The 23785-nt window shown below is 40.9% G+C and overlaps 1 protein-coding gene across 5 annotated transcripts in view; it reads left to right on the top strand.

Annotated features, from left to right (window-relative positions):
* The window catches only part of NCALD (neurocalcin delta), a 404491-nt gene that overhangs the window by 208847 nt on the left and 171859 nt on the right, over nt 1–23785 (top strand). For 3 of the 5 annotated variants that reach the window (XM_023248608.2, XM_045049528.1, XM_045049529.1), the window contains exon 3: nt 5735–5783. The exons of the other annotated variants lie outside the window; for them this stretch is intronic. Coding sequence is in view for 1 of the 3 variants with exons in the window: in XM_045049529.1 (XP_044905464.1) it covers nt 5735–5783 (49 nt within the window). In the remaining 2 variants the exon portion in view is untranslated. The remainder of the gene's footprint in view (nt 1–5734; nt 5784–23785) is intronic. 5 annotated transcript variants of the gene reach the window in all.

Below are 23785 nucleotides of genomic sequence, written 5' to 3'. Positions count from 1 at the left end.
TTTAAAGTCTAAATCATCACTGGGCAGTAATTTTTACCTTGGGATGGATTTTGCTTGTTTACTGGTCCTTGGAATACAGGTAATTCATACTTACTCTGCCATAGATTGGCTGACCTTGCAGCCCACAAAGTAATTTGGTGGAACAGTCCAGGCTGGCCTCAAGCTCAGCTTTGCCAGAAACACTGGTGCTGGGGCCACAGCCTTCTCCTGATTATGACACTGTTAAGGAGTTTCTAGTTCAGAAGGCAAAATCACTGGCAAAATCCCCCAAAAAGGAGGCGCAAAAGATCTGCAACGGAAACAAATACCAGAGCAGCAATACCACCACTTCCCTGGAGTAGAAAGATTCAAAGTAACGACCAAAGGCAACTGATATCCTGGCTACAGAGGGGCACGTTCACTCATACCCCCACATACTCACACACCGGTACCAATGAGAGATGGTTTGGAGACAACTGTTTTGAGTTCTGTCTCAGGGAGATAGTGTAGAGCCAAGACTTCATAAAACTCAGTGGGCTGAATGGTGCTAATTCATCCTGCTGCACAGCTTTCGTGTTCCCTGAGGGAGGTGGCACACTTTGATGAATCTGGATCAGGGGACTTGACTTCTCCTGACTTACTAAACCAGATGCATGGACCTTCTTCTTCCTATTTGGCATGATGTAGGAGGCGGAGGACCCTCTGATCATGGGGAAAGGGCAGACTTGAAGGATGGGAACGCACAGAGTCAGATGCACTGTGAGCTCAGCAGCTTGGAACCCTACCATTTGGCCCACATGGTCAAACGTTCTTGCAAGATTTTCAGGAGAAGGAGATTTTGACTATAAATGGTTAAGAGTCATGGTCTCCGCATCACGACTGCATTTACCCTCATGTGTGAAAACACTGGTGTAGCCAGAGGTGACTTTAGGATCAGTCTAAGAGGAAGCTGAATTGGGGATACATTCTGTTTAAGTTTAATAAGATATATTTATGTGGTTTACAGTCACTTCCACGTATACATATATCTGGTGGTTAGTTAATAAAAATACGTAATTATGCTAAGGTATTTTTCAGACTTTGGAACCATCTGTTCCAGGCACTTGTTTTAGCAATTCTCACAGGGAAACTTCCCTTATTTCTTTACATGGTATAGGGGGAAAAAAATAAACCATAACACAGTTCGGAATGTGGGAATCCTGGATTATGAACATGGAAACTAGCACCACTACCCTTAACTCTATCCATTCCCCAAGGAGCTTTGTCTCCACCGAATCCCTAACCCTAACCCACCTAACCTGGCGATGACACTGGTGGCATTTTTAATGATTTATCCCACACTCAAAATTGTGGCTCACAGGAGGACAGTGGGAGGTATTAAAGCCGAGGTCTTTGGAGTCAAATGCTGGCTCAGCCACTTGGTAGAGTGGGAGCTTGGGTGTGTTATTTAACTTCTTTAAGCCTTGATGTCCTTAAGGCTTGTCCTTAAGGGTTTTAAAATAGGAATAGGCACTCATGGAGATGGTTTCAAAGATTAAATCAGATGACTCCTATGAAGAGCTTAGCTCAGTACCAGCACATGGTTAGTGCTCAATAAAAATTCTTTACTCTGAGACTTTGCAAACCACATTCGTCCTTTAATCAGCCCCTGTGGTCACAGAGAGCTTTGAATGTAATCATCAGGAATAAACTGAGACTCCCAGAGCCAGGAAAAAATAAAAAGTTTATTGGAAGGATATTAATAGCTTAAAGAGCCGAGGGAAGAGCTGGCCAAACAGGCTTTGGGGAAGACAGGAACCAGGGCAACTGGGGGTCTCAGAAGCAAGAATACATAAACCATCCTTCTGAGATGCTGCTGCTCCGGAGAGCACAGCTTCCATTCCTTCTTAGTCTTGTCTGCTGTCGGTTTAAATGCCCAGGAAGGAGAACCAGCTGGCCTAGCTTGGCTCGGGCCCTCCTCTGCGGTCAGAGGAGTAGATGTCTGGGCTTGGCTGGCCCATTAAAGCCACAGGGAGCTAGGGGACAGTTCTACAAGGTCAGAACACTGGAGAGACAAGACTACCTGTACTCCATGGACTTCTTGCTAGTTGTCCCTAAGGACCTGCGAAGCAAATATCTCTTGACTTTTGACTTCTTTGTCAAAATGTAATTGCCTTTTGTAATAACCCAACATCATTTCCTCCCATCTTTACAGGTAATCATTCCTGATTTTGCATGACTTCTATAATGATTATTCACTCATACAGTCATTTATAAATATTTGTTGAGCACCTACTAGTTGTTTACCTCAGTGAACCAAAGAAATCCCATGCCTTCAAGGACTTACCCTCTAGTGGGAGGAGACAGACAGGCAAAAATAAACAAATATATGACATCAAGCGAGGATGGTGCGAATGACCACGTGCTAGAGAGAAAAACCATCAGAAGGGAAAGGAAAGAGTAAGGTGTATGTGCAGGTATTGTTCACATCAGCTCTTCAAGTTCCTGTGAGTCTGTCATCCAAATGTTCACATTTTGATGATTTTATTTGTTTACTTGTCTGTCATAAGTGACTAGCTGGCTTCTCCCCTCTAGGAGTGAGCATCTTAAAGGTGAAGTCATGTTGTTCATTTCCCTGCCTCATGGTGGATGCTCTCTAAATGTTGAAGGAATGGATAAACACACCCCTTGGAGTATGGCTATTGCCTGATTGTATCTTTCTGCTGGTGAACCAGCCAGCCATTTTCCCACACAGGGCATTGCAGGCGGCCTGAACAGAGGGGATGATTCCATCTAGGCTCTGCCCTTGTAGGCTCTCTGTAAATGTTGCTGACTGACCAATTGACTAGGAAAGGCATTTGCTTCACCCCATTTATCCAATCTCTCTTCCCTGGAATCAGTTTTGTTTCTTTTTGTTGTTACTGATTTTATTTTGTCATATCATGCTTTCTGAATTTAAGACCAGCTTTGAGCAAGAAATGAAAAAAAATACCTATTTCTCACAACTCGAGTCACAGAACCATGGCATCAGAATGAATCATAGCATCTGAAAGAAGCTTAGGAGAGCACCCAGCGTAAGTGAGGTTGGGCTATGAGGAACAAGGGCAATAGCAATGATCCTTTAGTGGAAATTAGTATCCTATTAAATCTATTCCCTCCATACTTGATTTCCATATTTGCTGAAGTGGAGAGAACTAGATTAATCCTCATTTAAATACCCAGTCTAAAAGCAGGAAACAAGAGGGGCACCTGGGTGGCTCAGTCAGTTGAGCGTTTGACTTTGGCTCAGGTCATGATCTCGTGGTTCATGGGTTCGAGCCCCACGTTGGGCTCTGTGCTGACAGCTCGGAGCCAGGAGCCTGTTAACGATTCTGTGTCTCCCTCTCTCTGCCCCTTCCCCACTCATGCTTTGTCTGTTTCTCTCTCTCTCTCAAAAATAAATATTTTTTAAAAGGCAGGAAACAAGACAATAGAAGCTTTAAAATATTTTTATTCAACATTTGTGTAAAATAGAGCAGCACTGATGGCATGATTAGAGGTGGTCTCCACCATAGCAGGGTTCGTGGCTTTGCCCTTTAAACCATGAATGATCTGCCATTGACACAACTCTCTGGTTGCAGTGGTAGCTGTATTTATACACGGTCAGCTGTGTCGTGAATATATTTAGCTTATCCTAAATGCCCCTGAGAGGATGAATATCATCTGTTCCTAGTTTAATTGTGTTTTGGAGCATGGCACATTTTTTTTTTCCAGATGAATAAATATTAAGCCTTTTCCACTTCCTGAGGAAGGTTAGGGTTGGATTCTGATATTCAAATTACTAGAGTTATTAGATCAAATGAAAATGAACATGTAAAGGGCTATTCGATTCTATTTATAAGTCCTTGTCAGAATATGCTGCTCAGTGAAAATGGTATGTTTTGGCATCCAAAAAAACTTGATATCAACACTGAGACCAGAAACCATTGTAATCATCATTAGCATGAGTGGATGGTATAGCTGACAGATAGGATGGTTAGAAATAGTGGTGTTGATAACTAAACAGTATCCTCATACAACATGTAAAACACCTCAAAGCAGTTTGTATCTGAATGCGCTCAGACTTTCATATCATAAACCTTGAAATTTTTATATGCAAACCAAAATATATAAGGTAACTATTTTAAGCACTGACACCATGAAAAAAGGATTTGCCTCAGGCTTCCGAAAAACCAAATTTGGCCAGCTGTATTTATTTGCTCATAAAGCATAAACTTCCTGATTGGGATCCTAAAGGAAAAGAAAGGACCAACTTGAAATGGATGTCAGGGATTTTAGAGTTATTACATGTACTTTTCTGTATAAAGAGACCTAGTGTTGGGAAGCAGCCACTGAGATATATAGCCTTTATTGTATGTCAAAGGGACGTACGATATGTATGAACATACAATATTGTATGTTAAAAGGGACAAATTATATTAACTCTTGGGTAAAGCTTCTACTTCTGCTTTTAGTGTATTTAATTCTCTGTTAAATGCTTGGAGGAATATGAGTCCTTGGTGTATTGACGGAGATATATTTTGCGATGATTGGTATACCATCAAATACAAAGAAATTGGTAGAATGTTATATTTTTTTCTACCATGTCATTTGGAACACCTTTTTCTTCTTGAATTATTATAATTTTTTAAATAACAGTGGGAGGATATTTAGAAACTCAAACAATTGCACATTTTGGTATTTTATTCCTAATAAAAGTGATACTTGATATTTAAGAATTCAGTGATATGTGTTGGGACTTTTTACCCTACATATTTCCTGAGAGGGCTTTGACCCCATTGATAGTTTGGTTTTGAAACTATATTAGCTAGATTAATTAGATTTTCTAGACTGGTACACCCAGAGGTACTAAGATGCACTTTTTTTCCTCAGAGAGAGGTTGCAAATGCCAGAAATAAAATCTGAGAGAGCACCCCTCTCCCACGTCCATTGGGATTCAATAGATCACAGCCCTCCCTTGAAGTCTTCCTAATCAAACCTGCTTGGCTAGGCTCCTCTCAGGCTAAACCCTTTGATTAGTCCTTTCCTCTGACCTATGAATCTAATCAATACATTATTCCCATTTATGGATCTATTTTATTGTGATTCCTTATTATTGCATTAAGGCACTGTGTTTGCTAATTCTTTCTGGCATGTCCCTAAACTTTGGTATTTCTAGAAGGTGGTTCATATAATGCTCACTCTGACCTGAAAAATTAAGGCCCATATTCTTTTTTTTTTTTTTTTAATTTTTTTTTTCAATGTTTATTTATTTTTGGGACAGAGAGAGACAGAGCATGAATGGGGAGGGGCAGAGAGAGAGGGAGACACAGAATCGGAAACAGGCTCCAGGCTCTGAGCCATCAGCCCAGAGCCCGACGCGGGGCTCGAACTCACAGACCGCGAGATCGTGACCTGGCTGAAGTCGGACGCTTAACCGACTGCGCCACCCAGGCGCCCCAAGGCCCATATTCTTGACGATCCCTTCCCGTGAATCCATATCCTCTTCCAAGGAGTTCATAAATATCAGCAAGAGGTCAGTGCCAGAGTCCCCACTGTGTTAGCCTCTGCGTCCTTTTTCTAGGTGATTCCTTTCTGCCCAGCCCATCTCCCATTCCTAAAACGTGTTATTGACAACGAAAGCCACACCATGGGAAGCTTCCTAGAGCTCTGCCACTAAAATCTGTGGGGATGGATGACATTGCGGTCCTTGAAGATATTTTCATTCACTGTGGTTATTTTGCCTGTTTTCCTTTAGATTATCTTGGCTTGGTCTCCGGGAACCACCCACTAGTGACTGTCAAAAAGTAAGTGGACACTTAAAATTGTCTTTCAGTCAGCTGTAAATGGAAATCTCAGTTTTGTTTAATGACTTTCACAAAAGACAGTTTCACTCAAATATTTTATGAGCAAACAGTGGCATAATGACTGGGAGTTTCATATATAGGAAAAGATAACCAAACCCTCTCTTTAAAATTTGTGGAAAGGATAATAGATAGATATGAAATAAGGAAGACACTGCCTATCACCCTTGGATATTACCTTTAGCTTAATAAAGTATATTTGCAGCTACTGAGCTGAGTGGTTTGATTTTTCCATCTTCATTCCAGGTAGCTGCCAGAGTCCTCTCAAGGGGCATATTACAATAGCTTCTTCCTTCATTTTAAGTTGGGCTGTAGCCCAAGAAAGTATCTCAAATGGCATTAAGCCAAGTAATGTCTAGCACAGAATTTAGCACCTAGGGGGCACGTAATATTTGTTGGAGAATGAACGTAGGTGGGTTAATTAATTCATCAATTTTCTGCTCTGTGTGTTCCTTACCACTGTGAGGCAATGTGGTGTACTGGTTAGTCCCCCAAATCTGGAGCCAGATGCTTGGGTTCAATTCCTAGTTCTGCCACTTACTAGCTGAATGACTTTGGCCACATGTCTAAGCCTCTCAGTATCCCAGTGTTTCCCTCCATAAAATGGGACTACTAACATTACCTATCTCGTTGTTGTGATGAGCTTATTACAAGGATGAAATGAGTTAATATGTGCAAAATGCTTAAAATAACGCCTGACATATGGTAATCTCTGTAAAAATGTTTGTTGAATAAATTAAAAAATACATTAAGTGTATAGGGACATTCTAAGGTCCCATGTTTAGAGACTGAAAAACTGGTTTGGCCTAGATGCCATGACTCTTCAGTAGCAATAAACACACCGATCACCCAAATCTTGGTTTTAATACTATTTGCCAATAAAAAGGATCCAGGGCTCCTTCAAGAAATGGCTAATTTAGAACTGGGGCAAGAAATATGCAGAATGAGCCTGGAGCATCTTATAGTGCCAGAAAGTAAGGTAGTGCTCAAAGAAAAAAAAAAAAAGGAAAGCAAAACAAAACAAAAAGCACCTCACAATGGCATAACACACAGTGCATCACAAGGATACAGGAACCAACTAAAAGTGTTCCCAGTGTCCAAAGTTGAAGCAATTTGAGCAAGAAAATAAATAAAGTAGTAGTATAGTCCAAGGCATGAAATAAATGTCTATTCAGATATAAATAATTGGATAAATATATGAGGAGAATAGACAAATATCCCATGCTGAAGAATTCCAAATACTGTATGTAGATACTCTGCTTTCCGTGAAGTTAACTATAACTCCCAATGGGGGTTGCACATAGTGATTTTCTTCCAAGGAGTGAAGTGGGAGAGGGAGGGGAAGAAAAGAATAACGTTCCATCGAGAAACCTGGCAAACACTACCTCAAGCCAGGTAATCAAGATGAACATCAACAGTGATATGTCATGTTGATAGTGGGTATCCCTGTAGGATGCGGTAAGAATGGTGCTTTACCTCTGGTCCTCTTCCCCAGAACACATTACCCCAGTCTAATCATGAGAAAAACATAGGATAAATTTCAGTAGAGGTACACCCTACAGAATACCTGACCAGTATTCCTCAAAACTGTCAAGGTCATTAAAAATTTTGAAAGTCACAACCAAGAGAAGCCTAAGGAGACAAGACAACTAACTGTAATGTGGTATCTTGGGTGGGATCCTGGGATGGAAAGAGGACGTTAGGTAAAAACTAAGGCTATATGAATAAACTATAGAGTTTAGTAAATGATAATGTATCAATGTTAGTTCATTAATTGTGAAAAATGTCCCATCCTCAGGTAAGATGTTAATAATGGAACCTGGGTGTGGGATATACAAGAACTCTGTATATACTATCTTCATAATAATTCTGCAAATCTAACACTGAAATAAAAAGTTCATTTAAAAAAAATAAGGAAGTGTGCATATTGAAAAAAAAACTGGTTTGGAGGTATATTTTCTACTTTCCAAGTACCAAAATAATATTTTGAAAAATGTTCAATTTAACTAATTTATATTTTGAGATTCATACATAGAGAATTATATTCTGCATTGAAGTTTTGAATTGATTAAAGGTGTACACATATCTAAAGCCTTCTGCTGTATTTCTGCTGTCCTCAAATGGAGACAGAAAATAACAATTGGTAACACAAACCTTTTTTTGCAAGAATAACTGTTTTCAGAGCTAACGTGGATTATGACTTGTGCATTAGTTATACATTGCAGCATGACAAATTACCACAAATTTAGTCACCTAAAACAGCATATAATTATTATCCCCCAGTTTCTTTGGATCAGGAATCTAGGTACATCCTAGCTGGGTCCTCTGCTTCAAGTCTCATAAAGGTATAATCAAGACGTTGACTGTGCTTTGGTCCTTTTTGGAGCTTGAGTTTTTTCTTCCAAGTTCATGTGGTTGTTGGTGGCATTCAGTTAGGGTTGTAGGACTGAGGTACCCTGTTTCCTTGCTGGCTGTCATGTGGGTGCTCTCATCACCTAGGTATTACTCCCAGTTCCTGGCCATGTGGCTGCTTGCCTCTCACAGGCCCTGTCACAACATGGCAGCTGACTTCAGAACCAGTAGGAGAATGTCTTACTCCAGTCGGCTAAGATGGACCTAAGAAGGTCCCTAAGAAGGTCCCATAATGTAACCTGACCAAGAGAGTGACTCTCCCATTGGCTTTGCTGTATTCTGTTGGCTAGGAGCAAGTCACAGGCTATGCCTGCACTCAAGAGGAGAGGCTTGTGGGGCCTGGTTGGCCCAGTCAGTTAAGTGTCTGACTCTTGGTTTCAGCTCAGGTCATGATCTCATGGTTTGTGAGTTGGGGCGCCGGCGTCGGGCCCTGCGTGAGGTTCTGCACTGTCAGCAGATTCTGCTTGGGATTCTGTCTTTCTCCCTCTCTCTCTGTCCCTTCCCCGCTTGCTGTCTCTGTCTCTCTCTCAAAATAAATAAATAAACTTTTAAAAAATTAAAAGGGAAAAAAAGAGGAGAGGCTCATACTAGGGCCTGACTCATTAGGGATCACCTTAGCATATATCCACTACAACAGGAGAGTTTTGAAACAGATCCAGGCATATATGAGCAAACTAAAGAGGAGAACAAACTGGAAATGCTGGCTTCTTGTTTTCAGGCAGACTGTAGCTTGAAGTAAATAAATAAATTTCATCCCCACCCCTACCCCCGTACACAAAATTATGTTTAAAAATACTCCTCAAAGTTTAAAAATACTCATCAAAGTTATCAAATGAGACTTACAATTATTTACGACGAAGGAGCCAGAAAAAAATATTTGCAGATAGCTCATAAATACATCACCATTTTCCTAACTAGTGTTTTCTTTTTTGTCAGCAGTGAAACAATTTGGACAAAATTTTGACAACATTTCTGCATTTTAAGAAGTCTCATAAAAGTTTAAATAATATGATCTTATTTTCAACATTTTATGACTTAGGTTTTCAACATTTTATGACTTAGGTTTTTAAATTATGTCTACTGATACTTATTTTTGTTTTTTTTTAAGTTTATTTATTTTGAGAGAGAGAGAGAGAGAGAGAGAGAGCAAGCACAGGAGAGGCAGGGAGTGAGCGAGAGAGACAGAGAGACAGAGAGATAGAGATAGAGACAGAGAGAGACAGAGAGAGACAGAGAGAGACAGAGAGAGAGAGAGAGAAAATCCTAAGCAGGCTGCGCACTGTCAGCTTGGAGCCTGATGCAGGGCTCGAACTCACAAACCATGAGATCATGACCTGAGCCAAAACCAAGAGTTAGACACTTAACTGACTGAGCTACCAAGGCACTTCTGTCTACTGATAATTACGAATAGTCTGATACTGTTTAGGTTATAATTTTTACATTTTACATGTTGCTTATAAATTTGTGGGTTTTAAATATATTAAATATTCATTTTCACTGATTTCTTTTTATGGATTCTGAATCCTTTTCTTATAAACTGTTAAATACAGAAATACTGGTGTCGTCATTTTGCTCCAGTATTGTTGTCACCACCCAGATTTTCAGGAACTCAAAAATATATGTATTTTTTTCTGATGGCTTCTCATAACACCAAATGTTCCAGAAATCCTAACATTTAGGCATTGGAACAATATTTGCCAAATGGCTGCTTGCATTTGGAAATAAAGCACAGGTATCGTTTTTTAGACCCTGTGTCTAATTGTGGGTTTGTATAATGTGATCACTGTATCTGCACATCTCCACAGAGATAATACAAACCTATTAGCTGATGGAACCAGAGACCTTTGTTGATTGTATCTCAGATATGTAGCCACCTTGAAGAAAATAGGCAACTTGTGGAAATGAGGCTTATTAACAACAAAGCTGAAATGAAAAGGAAATATATATATTGCAGTAATTCAATGAAGAAACTCAAAAGAGGAAGGCTTTCTTGTGGCTCCTCCTTTTTTACCCTTTACCTCTTTTTCAAGTCTCTTTCTACCTACATTTCTGTTTTCACTGCTCATTCACAACTAAGCCTTAGGCTGTAAGCTGTTGGTTTCTCTTGTGCAAGGTGTACAAAGGGTTGTTATTCACCTGTAGCTATTGGTAAAATAACTCATTTAGCATATAAAGGTCAAAGCTTACTTGCTTTCTTCCTCGGGGTTGTTTTCTTTGTGGGAATTAAATAAAGGGATCTTTAAAAAAAATACCAAATATGTTAGAGTAAATAGAAGTAACCTTTCCTGATTGTGAAGGAAGTATTCAGTGAAAGCCCAGAAGAAGAGAATTTGGCTTTTACTGAAGGTCACAGGATAAAGCCATTCTTTATCAGAGCTGAATTTAGTGGTAGGTCTTGGAATTTGCCAAGGTTTTAGGCCCATGGTAGTCATCAGATCTCTTTTCCTCAGTATTAGAAGGGCTTAGACTTGCCTTTGCCATCAGTTTTAATATATAAATCTAGATACTTTCACCTATTACTGAAATTCTGGACTTACTTATTATGATTGGAGCAACCATTAGATCCTTTCATTTAAAAAGCTGGGCTTATTTTCTAAATAGTATCTCTGTATGCTCTGTCTTCAGATTTGGTTTCTAGACCATCTTAACATTATTTTGCATCATGGTGATTGAATCCAGGTTGGATTTCCTTGTTTGGGAGTGCTGAGGTAGCAATTGGTTGTGGCCAACTTGGTCTTCTTTTGACATAAGCCAGGCATTTACCAATTTATCTCTTTATTTGGTACTGTTCTTGGGGCCCCATGTACCCCCGTGAAGCTGAAACTACCTCCTCCCACACTGCGCTCTTCTTTTCCTGAGTTTCCTATTACACATATTTTCTGTGCCTGGTCATTCCTATCTTGTCTTACTCACCCATTGTTCGCTGTTGATAATTTTTCTCTACAAGGAGACTATAAGCTCTTTGAGGGCAGGGGTTTCTTGTGTTTTATGCCTTCACAAGGCTCACGGCCCTCAGCACTTGAGGCCTACCTGCCACCATGTCCCATGCCTCTAAGTCTTATGCCTGATCAAAAAGTATTTCCTCAAATCAAGAGAATTCTGTACCTTCTATTTGCCTCACTCTGTGCTGGGAGTCACAAAGGTGGGGCCAGTCAAGCCAAATGTCTACTCCCATCTTCAGACCTTCCCATTCTCCTCTCTGGACCCCTCTGCCCATTCCCAGAGCTGCCAAGCTCCTGTCCAGGCATCTCTCCTATGACTCATTCTCCAGAGCCCCAACCTCACTGAGGTCTCAGCCAAGTATGACTTTTCTTAGGGCAATCATGTTCTTATAGAGGAAGACTTCAAGGCCCCAAATGATGTCCTCCAGTGTTGAAAGTCCAGGCACTGTGATAGGGAACAATGGGAATATTTTTAACCCATTCTTGTCTGGCTTCCCTTGAGTCACATCACACAGGTAGATGCCTACTCTGCTCCCATTCCCACCCTGCCTAGGGACTATTTAAAAAATGGAAATGTTAACCTCGGTCCTTACGGTGTGAATAACCTAGCAGGAGAGCTGGACTACATGTGCCTACAGGCAGACTAGCATATAGCTTAAGAACCTTTCTAATCACATGGTCCTGGCTTCTAATCTCAGTTTTTTTACTCATCAGCTTTGTGGCCTTGTGCAAGTTTCTAAAATTTTCTGAGGCTCATTTCTTTCATCTGTAACACCAGAGTAACCAAGCCCATCCCGAGGGGCCCCTGGCTGGCTCAGTTGGTAGAGCATGTGACTCTTGATCTCAGGGTTCTAGTTTGAGCCCCACATTGCATGTAGAGATTACTTAAAAATAAAATCTGAAAAACATTAAAACAAAACCCATCCCAAGGTTGCTATGAAAGTTCAACCAGCTACAGTATAGCCATTCTTGGCACATAATAAACATGCATAACATGGGAGCCATCAGTAATAATAACTAGAGTGGGGTGCCAGGGTGACTCAGTTGGTTGAGCGTCTGACTTTGGCTGGTCGTTATCTCACAGTTTGTGAGTTTGAGCCCCGCATTGGGCTCACGGCTGTCAGCTCAAAGCCCACGTCAGATCCTCTGTCCCCTCTCTCTGCCCTTCCCCTGCTTGTGTGCTCTCTCTCTCTCAAAAATAAATAAACATTTAAAATAATAATAATAATAGTAATAATGATAACAACTAGAGCTAGGGAGGATTGTAAGTCCAACCAAGGCTGTTGGAGGTCTGAGGCTGAGAACAAGTATGTAGAGCAAGGTATTGAAGGTGGAGAACGTCCTAGAAAGGACTTCCTGTCCTCACAGGAAAACGAGTGCTGTTCAGTGTCTGTCTGTGCTTACTTAGCCTTAGGTACATAATCCTCTGATCAGTTCCCCTGCAGAGGCATTTCTGGCTTAGAAGCAGCCTACTGGGGAGTGGAAAAAGTATCAGTGGAACCCATGCATTGTGTTCCCAACATTGTTACTGTACAGAGGATGGGTAGGGTAACTTCACCCCTTCTCTGAATTGTTTGTTTCAGACTCTGTCTCCTCCATTGGACTGTGTGGTCCTCAAAGCCAGGACCCAGCTCATTCTGTTATCCCCAGGCCACTGTTGAGAGTATGAGCTCAGTGCTTAATTATTGGTAGAGTGATGGAAAGGATAGAAGATGGTGGTGTTTTGCTGTAGTACACTAGTGATCGTATAAAAGATATACTAAGACTTAATATAAGTTTATGAACATATTTTCTCTGCATGCAAGAAAATGACTCAGTCAAATGAAAGAGGGGACTAATGTGGTTTGTGGTTCTCCAAAGCAACATTGTTTGTGGGGTCAGGGAAGAAGAAAGATGTGACTTGGGAAAGTTGCACCAACCTTGAAAACGATGGTTGTGCTTCATGGAAGGAAAAACCAAAACCAAAAAACAATCCCTAAGCATGTGAAACTGGAAGAGGAGTCTGTGCAATCTAGCCTGGTGCCAAAAGGGACGAGTTGGCAGATTGGAATGGATCATTGCAAATTCCTGCCGCCACCTGGCTTGTGATTTAGCACTTCTCTGAGCTTTTGTTGTTCCATGATATTTGGGCCTGAATTTATTCCCATCTTATTGTCCTTGTCAAAAGCGATGACTTTTTTTAATCTGTATGTTTTCCTTGATTCTTGTTTATACCTTGCCATCCTGCTGTTTACAAGATTGGTCTCTCACACTCTGCCTGGGGTGTTTCTATTCCTGTGTAGTTAAAAATTGCCAGAGGATTGTTTGAGCTGCTCTATTTTGAAGAATGGAGAAGCCATGTTGCCCTGTGGAATCCCAGCATGGTGTGGCATCTCCTCAGTGAAAGAGGCACACAGCTCTTATGAACTTGTGACTGACTGTGAAACTTTGCACATTCAACTATTTTAAACACTTGAGACTGCCTGTTGTGCATCTTGTTACAGAGATATAATATCAGGTGTGACCTGTCACATGGGCTGATGCCTCCTTGGAAGTTGCCTGGAATAACATGAAATGTGATTTCTTTCCAAAATAGAGTGCCTGCCATTTTCTCCCCAGCTTCGGGTTGGAAACGATGTCCTAATGTCTTGCATCGCTCTTCTCTGTTCCTGCATCCTGTCCTCACTTTGGGTTGATTATTTCCCCCATCTGAATGGTCTCCACAGTGTTCTGTGTGATGCTCCTCTTGATGACAAAATCATGGCGGCATGTGGAACAACTGCAAGTTGGAAATTGTTCCTTTGCTTTCTTGAAGCATGGAATCCAGAAAGGTTAGGGGTTTGAACAGAAGTTGCTTTGATTACAATTGCTTTGATTATAATTACAATGGCTCCAAGCTCCAAGAGGAAATGACCTTTGTCACAGGTGACCCCGGCCAAGGTTGGCTTTGCTTCAGATCCTCTTCATGGTGCCATCCTTCCAACACCCCCTACACTCCCTTAAACCCCCCACTCCCTAGGTATCCTTCTCTGTTTCTGATGCCCCTGTTTTCCTCAGATCTTCCTCATCAGGGTAGACAGTGCTCCATACTTTAGCTTCCTTCCCTTAAATGCTGATTTCCTCTGATCAAAATTTCTCAGATATTATTCCTCAAGTTACTCACTGTGATATGAACATGGATGGTATTGGGTCAAAGATATCTATGCTGGGGGTGTTCCTCTGGAGTGGAAAAGAGGTAATGAAAACTCACCAAGCCTCAGATGATCTGGGTTTTTAATTCTAGTTTTGCTACTTATTAGCTGGTGACCTTGGGTTATGTTACTTATAGTTTCTATGTTCTCACTCATAAAATGTACTTGATGAGTTCCTGCTAGAATATCTAAAAATAGGAGATTTTTACCTTCATGGATTATTGTAAAGCTCAAATGAGACGAAGCATTTGAAAGCTCTTTATAAGTGAGAGTGATTCTGTACAAGTGTAAGGTAGGAAGGCAATAAAGTGCCTTAATCATGTCCAAAATGTCAGCTTCTTGACAGATAATGTGAGGTAGCAGAAGGCTTCAGCCTGGCTTTAGTATTTTTGATAATCTCATTTTATCTGAGCCTCTGTTTCATCATGAAGACAAAAGAATAGAATCAAACCTCATGAGATTGTCATAAGGATTAAATGAAATGATGGGTGTAAAGTTTCTTAGCATAGTGCCACTTGGCACTTAGTATGTGTTTAATAAAATGTTATTCCCTCTCATCTTAATATGTCCCTTAAGAAGTGACTCTAGAGAGGGGCGCCTGGGTGGCTCAGTTGGTTAAGTGTCTGACTTCAGCTCAGGTCATGAGCTCACAGTTTGTGGGTTCGAGCCCCACAATCTGGAGCCTGCTTCAGATTCTGTGTCTCCCTCTCTCTGCCCCTCCCCTGCTCACGCTCTGTTTCTCTCTGTCTCTCAAAAATAAATAAGTGTTAAAAAAAAAAAAGTGACTCTAGAGAATCTGGCCCAAGATTTTCCACGTGCATCAAATCTACCTGTGTATGTGGCAGATCCAGTAATCAAGATGGTATCTTTTTAAAAAAAATTTTTTTTCAACGTTTTATTTATTTTTGAGACAGAGACAGACAGAGCATGAACGGGGGAGGGGCAGAGAGAGAGGGAGACACAGAATCGGAAACAGGCTCCAGGCGCTGAGCCATCAGCTCAGAGCCTGACGCGGGGCTCGAACTCCTGGACCGCGAGATCGTGACCTGGCTGAAGTCGGACGCTTAACCGACTGCGCCACCCAGGCGCCCCATCAAGATGTTATCAAAGCAGCCAAGAGGAATGATCTAGTTTAAAGGTAAGATTAAAGAGATGTCTATCATTCTCTAAAATGGTCATGGATTCTGATAGTGCAAAAGGTGACATGGGCTTGATTTGAAGGGGTGGGGAGGGAGGTGAATGGGGCACTCCCTTTGGCACAAAATTGAAGCGGGCACTGTAGAACTCCATAATCAAGGTAAATAATGTTAAATACAATATTTTTTAAATTAAAATTCATGCAAAAAATCATGATGAACACACTATCAACATTTTACATAAAGATAAGATCAGAAACAGTGTTGTGCACAGTCATATTAGAGCCTGAGACAAAAGAAAAAAATCAGTAATTGTAATCCTGTCTTTATGTAAACCGTTGATATTTTGTTTATTGTAGATGTTTTTGATTTTCAAAAATATTGCATTAAAGTATTATTTATTTTGATTGCTGAGTTTTTTGGTGTCTTTGTAAGATTTGTGCCCAAGGAGAGTGTGCTACCCATTCCATTAGCCTCATCTTGCCGCCACCCTGGGGTGGTGTCTACTCAGCTGGGAGGAGAGTTCCAGAGCGGGCTTTAGGACCCCACTTCCTGTTTCCCCTCACCCATTCTGGGGTCCTGGCTTTGGTTTAAGTATAATTTTGTGAAAAAAGAAAAGACTATATCAGATGAAATTCCAGCCTTCTTTCTAATCAAGTGACTATCATAGTGAGATATACTTAGGAAAGAAAACGTGAAGTAAATGGTTCATCAGGAACTTAGTTGAGGTCAGAAGGTCAGCCAACAATGACCCACAGTCCAGCTGCCTGTTTTTGTAGGAAAAGTTTTATTGGCACACAGACCTGCTCATTTGTTTTTGTGTTGTCTGTGGCTGCTTTGGGGACACAATGGCTGAGTTGAGTAGTTGCAAAAGGGACCATGTGGTTTGCAAAGCTGAAAACCTTTACTGTCTGGTCTGATGTAGACCTCTGATTCAGCTTATCAAAGCACTCAGATGTTTTTGGATCAGTATGTGGGGTTGGCGACAGTTTAGAATATACTGTCATTTGGAAATTTATGTAACAGAGAATTCAAGCACATTTACAGAGAATATTACCTTTCATTTGTAAGAACTGGGGGATATTGAGAAGGTATCAGAGTTCAAAAAGTAAGTCAAGAGAGGCAGCAGAGAATAGGTGAGATCTCTGTCTGTCTGTGCCCCTGCAGGTCCTCTATCAGAGTCCAGTTGTGACTTGACATCACAAGGCATGAGATGTTTATACAAGCTTTGACATTGCCCCTAATTGGTAGAAAGAAAAAAATGGGTTTGCAGAAAAGTGAATTCATTTGTTTTATCACATATATGGTTTGTGGATTTAATTACTTAATTTCTGTTAATATGGATAACTTAGAGCTGATTTCACAAATTCAACAGGATTTAGTGAACACCCATTTATGCAGAAATTGTAAGAGTCATGCTCAAAGTAGTCTACTTCTAAGTTTGAGTGTGAGCAGAGATAGGAAACCCCCAGACATGGTGTTCTGATGTGTCTGAGGTTTGGGGTGCATAGAGGAGATGACAGGGAGACTAAGAGGAGAAAAATCAACTTATGGGAGGCCCTGAATGCTGGCTAGGGAGTTTGAATTTTAACCAGGAGCCACTAGAAGCTTCCTTGATCAAGGAAATGGCATAGCCACACCTGTGCTTTAATTAGGATATGAACTGAGTGTGGAAGAGTGGAAGGTGAATGAGAATAGAAGTAGGGGGACTAATCAGAAGATGATTTCACTAGCCTAGTATGGTTTATATAAGTCCTATAGAGATGACAGGGGCCTCTATTAGCAGTATCCATGTTAATGGGAAGAAAGATCTGATGATGCCAGTGAGAGTAGTAACATTAACCAATATTCAGCCACTTGACTAGGGAGTACTGCTGGATTTGTAATTGAGGTGGCTGGGAGGGTGGAGGAGGTATTAGTAGAAATAGAGAAGCCAGGTAGAAAAGGTTTTGGGGTCAAAAATAATAAGTTTGACTTTATATAAAATAAATTGAATATACTATAAAATGCCCAGGAGAGAACAGAGGAATGCATGCGAGAGGGAGAGAGGAAAAGGGAGAGGAAGAGGCAGAGGGAGAGGGAGAGGGAGAGGGAGGGAGAGAGGGGAAACTGCTGCAGATGAAATTTTAGAAGTTACCTGATAAAAGGTAATCATTGAAGCCTGAGCATCAAAAACCTCATAAGGGAGGAAGTTAGAAGAGATGAGCATTGAAGAAACAACTATGGTAGAATTGCCAGATAAAATACAAGATGTTCAGTTAAGATTGAATTTCAGATCAACGAAGAATCATATTTTAGTATAAGAATGTTCCTTGCAGTATTTAGGTACACTTCCACTCAAAAATATATATACGTTGTTGATTTGAAATTCAAATTTAACTGGGTATTCTGTATTTTTGTTTGCTAAATCTAGCAGTCTTTGCCTGTGGGGATTGCCCATAATTATGGGATGGTCAGAAGAGGAAAAGATGGTAGAAGAGCCTAGGGAGAGACAGATAGGACCAGGAAAGCTAGGATATTGTACTATCATGGAATCCAAAGGCAGAGTGCTGAACAGAAAGGTCAAGCCCATTGCTTTTGGCTACGTGGAAATCATTAGGGACCTTAGAGAAAGCAGATGGGGGTCTGGTTGCAACGAGTTAAGGAGTAAATAAAGTAAGGGAGATGGAAGTAATCTGCGTAGATCTCTCTTTTAGGAGTTGTGATGGAGAACAGAAGGAGAGATATGAGATGGTAAAGAATAACAAAATGGAAGGCGGGTTTTCAGGATTAGAGAGGCCGAGGCTGTTTGCCAGCCTCTGAGGAGCCCAGGGTAGTGGCATCCTGAGGATGTAAGAGGGGTGATGGGATTAAGGGATGGAGTGAGTTGTGGATGATGCTGGAGGGGGAGAATCAGGATGTAAATGGAGGGATTAACCTTTGCATGGAGGATGCTCCCTCTTCATCCAAGCCATGAAAGAAGGACGGGGAGATAAAGATGTGGAGATTTTGGAAGTAGGGAAGAAGAAGGAAGGCTTTTATTTCTTTTTGCTCTCTGTGTTATCAAGTACATGTTATGGAGAAGGGATTAGGGGAGCAGGAGGGGAAGACTCAGGCTCAAGATACTCCCTCTCTGCTGCTTGCATGGGACAGATATGATGAAGAGCTCAAAAGTGCATGTAACTCATCTAAGTGGGAACCATTTATTTTCCTCGTGTTGTATCTTCCTTCAGCGCTAGTGATCCATATTAATTCGTAGTGTAATTGAATTTCTCACCAAGGAGGGGAAAATGACAGAAACAGAATTGAACAGACTCACTTTCCTCCATTTTATTAGACCAGGAGATCCTGGCCATGAAAGGATCAGGATTGTTTATCTGTGTCTCCAATCTTAGAAGGGGGCAGTAGGAGTATCCAGCAGAAGCCTTTATGGGGGACATGTGGAACTCCTACTCTGTGAGATCTACCATGCAGATTGTGTCATGTGGGATTAATAGCTTTGCCATGTCACACCCAGCACACCAGACACTCAGAGACATACAGGTGGCACGCACTGTTCCCAACTACCCTCTGCTCTCTGGGACTGAGGTCAAAAGATGGCCAGGCTATTCTACAATAGTGAGAAGGTGAAGTGGAGGAGCAAAGCAGCCTGGAGTCTCTTAGCTGCTTTTCCTCTCTGCTGTCAAAAACAGGCATGCCATTTGCAGCACAAGGAGGGAGCCATTTGCAGAGCTGTGGAAGCCTGAGAAAGCTGAGAAAGAGTTATTTCAGGGAGGGGGTGGGGTGGTGCTGCCTGCCTGGGGAATTCTTAGTGCCTCCACCTCCAGAGAACATTAACATTTCCAGTCCCTTTTCCACAGCCCTCTCTCTCCCTCCTCCTCGCCCCCAGCACAAAGGCACAAATGAAATTCCTAAAAGTAGACTACTTCTGCCTAGTTATTTTTAGTATTTGCTGTTAGTATTTATCAAGCTTTTCAGTGTTAATTTGTCCTCCTACCCATTTCTCTTCCTGCCTCCACGTACTGGGTTTGGTATGGAAGAAACGTGTACAAGAAGCAGCTGGTGATCACATAGAAACATCTCCTAGAGAGAGGAGGCTTGCAAATCAGTCTCCCTCACCCCCACCTTGAAGAGAAGAAAGAAAGATCTGTATTCCATTAGCTTTGGAGAGCAACATAAGCATTGTTGAAACTGAACCCATTAAAATGTGTCGGTGGTATTTAGCCAGGTCAAGAGCCCCAGTCAAGGAGCTGGGTCAGAGAAGCAACACATGAACAAAATGCCATAATACACACAAAAAGGGTTGGCGACCAGGTGAACAAGCAGGATGCCAGAGGAAGGTGATGCCAGAGGAGAGAAAAGCATAAAAATACATGCAAAGATTAAAGGATCTGAGGGAGCAGAAGGGTTAAAATAGGAAGTGGTGAGGTGGGATTGAAAAAGCTAGAAGGGGCACCTGGTGGCTCAGTTGGTTGAGTGATGGACTCTTGACTTCAGTTCAGGTCATGATCCCAGTGTTGGGCTCTGTGCTGAGTATGGAGCCTGCTTGGGATCTTCTCTCTCTCTCTCTCTCTCCCTCCCTCCCTCCCTCCCTCCCTCCCTCTCTCCCTCCCCCTCCCTCCCTCTCTCCCTCCCTCTCTCCCTCCCTCTCTCCCTCCCTCTCTCTCCCTCTCTCTCCCTCTCTCTCCCTCTCTCTCCCTCTCTCTCCCTCTCTCTCCCTCTCTCTCCCTCTCTCTCCCTCTCTCTCCCTCTCTCTCCCTCTCTCCCTCTCTCCCTCTCCTTCTCCCTCTCCCTCTCCCTCTCTCTCTCCCTCTCCAGTTCTCTCCCCTCTGTTCAAGCTCTCTTTCTCTGAAATATACATACATACATACATACATACATATATACATAAAAACAGAAAAGAAAAGGCCAGAGGAAGAAAGCTCTGTAGCACCCAGTACTGTAGTATTTCACAGCTTAATGGTAAAACATTGCTTGTTCCTGCCCCAACTGCCTGCCCTGTCTCTGGGAGTCAGTTATGCCCAGAACAGCCACATTTTTCTGGAGAGGAACTCCCAGGACATGTTCTAGAGAGAGATGTTGAATGAAAGCAAGACCTTTCCAAGTGCGAGTCGTATCAGTCTGCATGGTCATTCAACCCCTTGTCTCCCCATCAATGTATTCATTTCCTAGGAAGCAGAAAAGAGTTGCTTCCCTTTGCAACATCAAAAAAAAAAAATGTTTTGGCTTGATTTTTGTGTTCTTTTTAAATTTTTCTATGTTTTTCAGTTTCCTAGAAATTGAAAAATATAATAAATGAAGTAAAAAGTGTTTAATGAGTGGGTTCAACAGTAGAATACAAGAAACAAAGGAAAGAATCAGTGTACTTACAGATAAAATAATAGAAAGTACCCAATCTGAGGCACATGGGTGGCTCAGTAGGTTAAGCCTCTGACTTTGGCTCAGGTTATGATCTCACAGTTCCTGGGTTCAAGCCCTGCATTGGGCTCTGTGCTGACAGCTCAGAGCCTGGAGCCTGCTTTGGATTCTGTATCTCCCTGTCTCTCTGCCTCTCCACCTCTCTCTCTCTCTCTCTGTCTCAAAAATAGATAAAAATTAAAAAAAAAAATAAATTACCCAATGTGAACAACAGAGAAAATGGAATCAAACTTGGGGGGTGGGGGGGGGGGGGAGATAGGGCCTCAGGGGACCCAAAGGGATATAAAAATTGTATACCATGTGTATCATCGGCATGCTAGAAGGAAAGAAAAAGATGAGACCAAAAAAGTATTTGAAGAAACAATTGCTGAAAGTCTTCCAAACTTGGTAAAAGACACAGACCTATAGTTTCAAGAAGTTGAGTAAAACCCCAAACAGGATTAACCTAAAAAAATCCACACTAAGATACATCTTAGTCAAAGTTCTGAAAAATAAAGTCAAAGAAAAGATTTGAAAGCAGCAAGAGTGAAATGAGACCTTATCTATAAGGAGAAACAATTAGATAGTGAATTCCTCATCAGAAACCATAGAGGCCAGAAGTAAGTGGCAGAATATTTTCAAATGTTGAAGGAACTGTCAACCCAAGCAATGAAAACATCCTTCAGGAATGAAGGGGAAATAAAGACATTTTCAGCTGAAGGAATACCTAGTAATGTGTTACCAGCAGGCTCATCTTAAAAAAATAGCTAAAGGAAATTTCTCTAAACAAAAAGGGAATGATAGAAGAGGGAACATCAGTATGGAAGAAAGAATAAAACAAAGAGTAAAAATAGGGATAAATACAATAAGCTTCCTTCTCCTCTTAGTTTTCTAAATTAGATGATTGAAACAAAAATTTTAACACTGATGTGAGTGTAGTAGAAGAAATGTTTAAGAAAGTTATTTTTTAGGGGTGCCTGGGTGGCTCAGTCAGTTAAGTATCGACTCTTGCTTTCAGCTCAGGTCATGATATCACAATTCGAGAGTTCGAGCCTCAAGTTGGGCTCTGCACTGACAGTGCAAAGCTTGTTTGGGATTCTCTCTCTCTGCCCCTCCCCCACATCCACTCATGCACATTCTCTCTCTCTCAAATAAATAAACTTTAAAAAAAAGAAAGTTATTTTATAAATGAGGGAGAGTAAAATGATGTAAAGGGAGTTAAGGAATCTAATTGCACTGGTATAACATTAAAAACAATAGGCTCACAGGGTGCCTGGGTGGCTCAGTCTGTTAAGTGTCCAACTTTGACTCAAGTCATGATCTCACAGTTTGTGACTTTGAGCCCTGCCTTGGGCTCTGTGTTGACAGCTCAGAGCCTGGAACCCTACTTCACATTGTGTGTCTCCTTCTCTCTCTGCATTCTATCACTCATGCTCTGTCTCTCTGTCTCTCTCAAAAACAAATAAACATTAAAAAATTAAATAAAAAAATAAATGAAAAAAATAATAGATTCTGACAAGTTACATATATTTAGGGTAATATGGAGAACAACCATTAAAAAGCCATACAAAGAGATATACTAAAAAAACTATAAATAAAAATGGAATTCTAAGAAATGTTCCAGTATCCACAATAAGGCTGGAAAATGAAAACAAAGGGAAAATAAAGAACAAACAGGAAACAAAAAGTAAAATGGCAGACCATAACCCAAGCATGTCAGTAATTACATTAAATGTAAATGGCCTAAGTATACAAATTATAAGAAAGCAGTTGACACAATAGATTTAAAAAAATGACCCAGCTTGGGTGCTTGGCTGGCTCAGTTGGTAGAGCATTCGACTCTTGATCTCAGGGTTGTGAGTTCAAGCCCCACATTGGGCATAGAGCTTACTTAAAAATTAAAAAAAAAAAAAAATGACCCAACTAGATGCTGTCTACAAGAAACTACCTTCAAATATATCAATATAGGAGAGTGAAAGTAAAAAGATAGAAAAAAGATATATCATACAAACATTAATCAGAAGCAAGCAAGAATGGTTATATTAAGATCAGATAAAGAAGACTTCTGAGCAAAAAAGAAAAAAAAAAAAAGACCAGGGACAGAGGGACATTACATAATGATAAAAGGGTCAATCTACCAAAGAGACATAGCAAACATAATATTTTGCACACAAATCCTAAATATGGACCAAACAGAGCAAAATATGTGAAACAAAAGCTGATAACTGAAAGAATAGACAACTCTATAGTTAGAGTTGGAAACCTCAACACACCTTTTTTTAACAATTCATAGAACAACTAGATGGAAAACCAGCCAGTACAGAGAACACAGCAACATAATCAGTCAAGCAGGTCTGATTTATGTTTATAGTCCGCCCGGCAACAGGGGAAAAGACATTCTTTTCAAGTGCCACAAAATATATGCCAGGATAGGCCATAATCCATAAAACAAACCTCAACAAATTTGAAGAATCGAAATCATACAGTGTATTCTCTGACTACAGCGGAATCAGACCAGGAATCAATAATGGAAACATTACCGGAAAATCTCTAAATACTTAGAACTGAAACAACAAACTTCTAAAACATCTGTGGGTCAAAGAGGAATTCTTAAGGGAATTTTTAAAAATACATTGAAGTAAATGAAAATGAAAATACAACATAACAAAATTTGTGAGGCTCAGCTAACGCAGTTCTGAGAGAGAATTTTATAGCACTAAGTATGTTAGGAAAGAGGAGAAGTCTCAAGTTAATAATTGCAATTCTCATCTCTAGAAACTATTTTTTAAGTTTATTTATTTATTTTTGAGAGAGAGAGAGAACAGAAGTGAGGAAGGGGCAGAGAGAGAGAGGGAAAGACAGAATCCAAAGCAGGCTGCAGGCTCTGAGCTGTTAACACAGAGCCCGAC

The sequence above is a fragment of the Felis catus genome, chromosome F2 (assembly GCF_018350175.1).
Source record: "Felis catus isolate Fca126 chromosome F2, F.catus_Fca126_mat1.0, whole genome shotgun sequence".
NCBI classification, from domain to species: Eukaryota; Metazoa; Chordata; class Mammalia; order Carnivora; family Felidae; genus Felis; species Felis catus.
The sequence above is the reverse complement of the archived record's forward strand: the minus strand, read 5'-3'. Positions and strand labels throughout refer to the sequence as shown.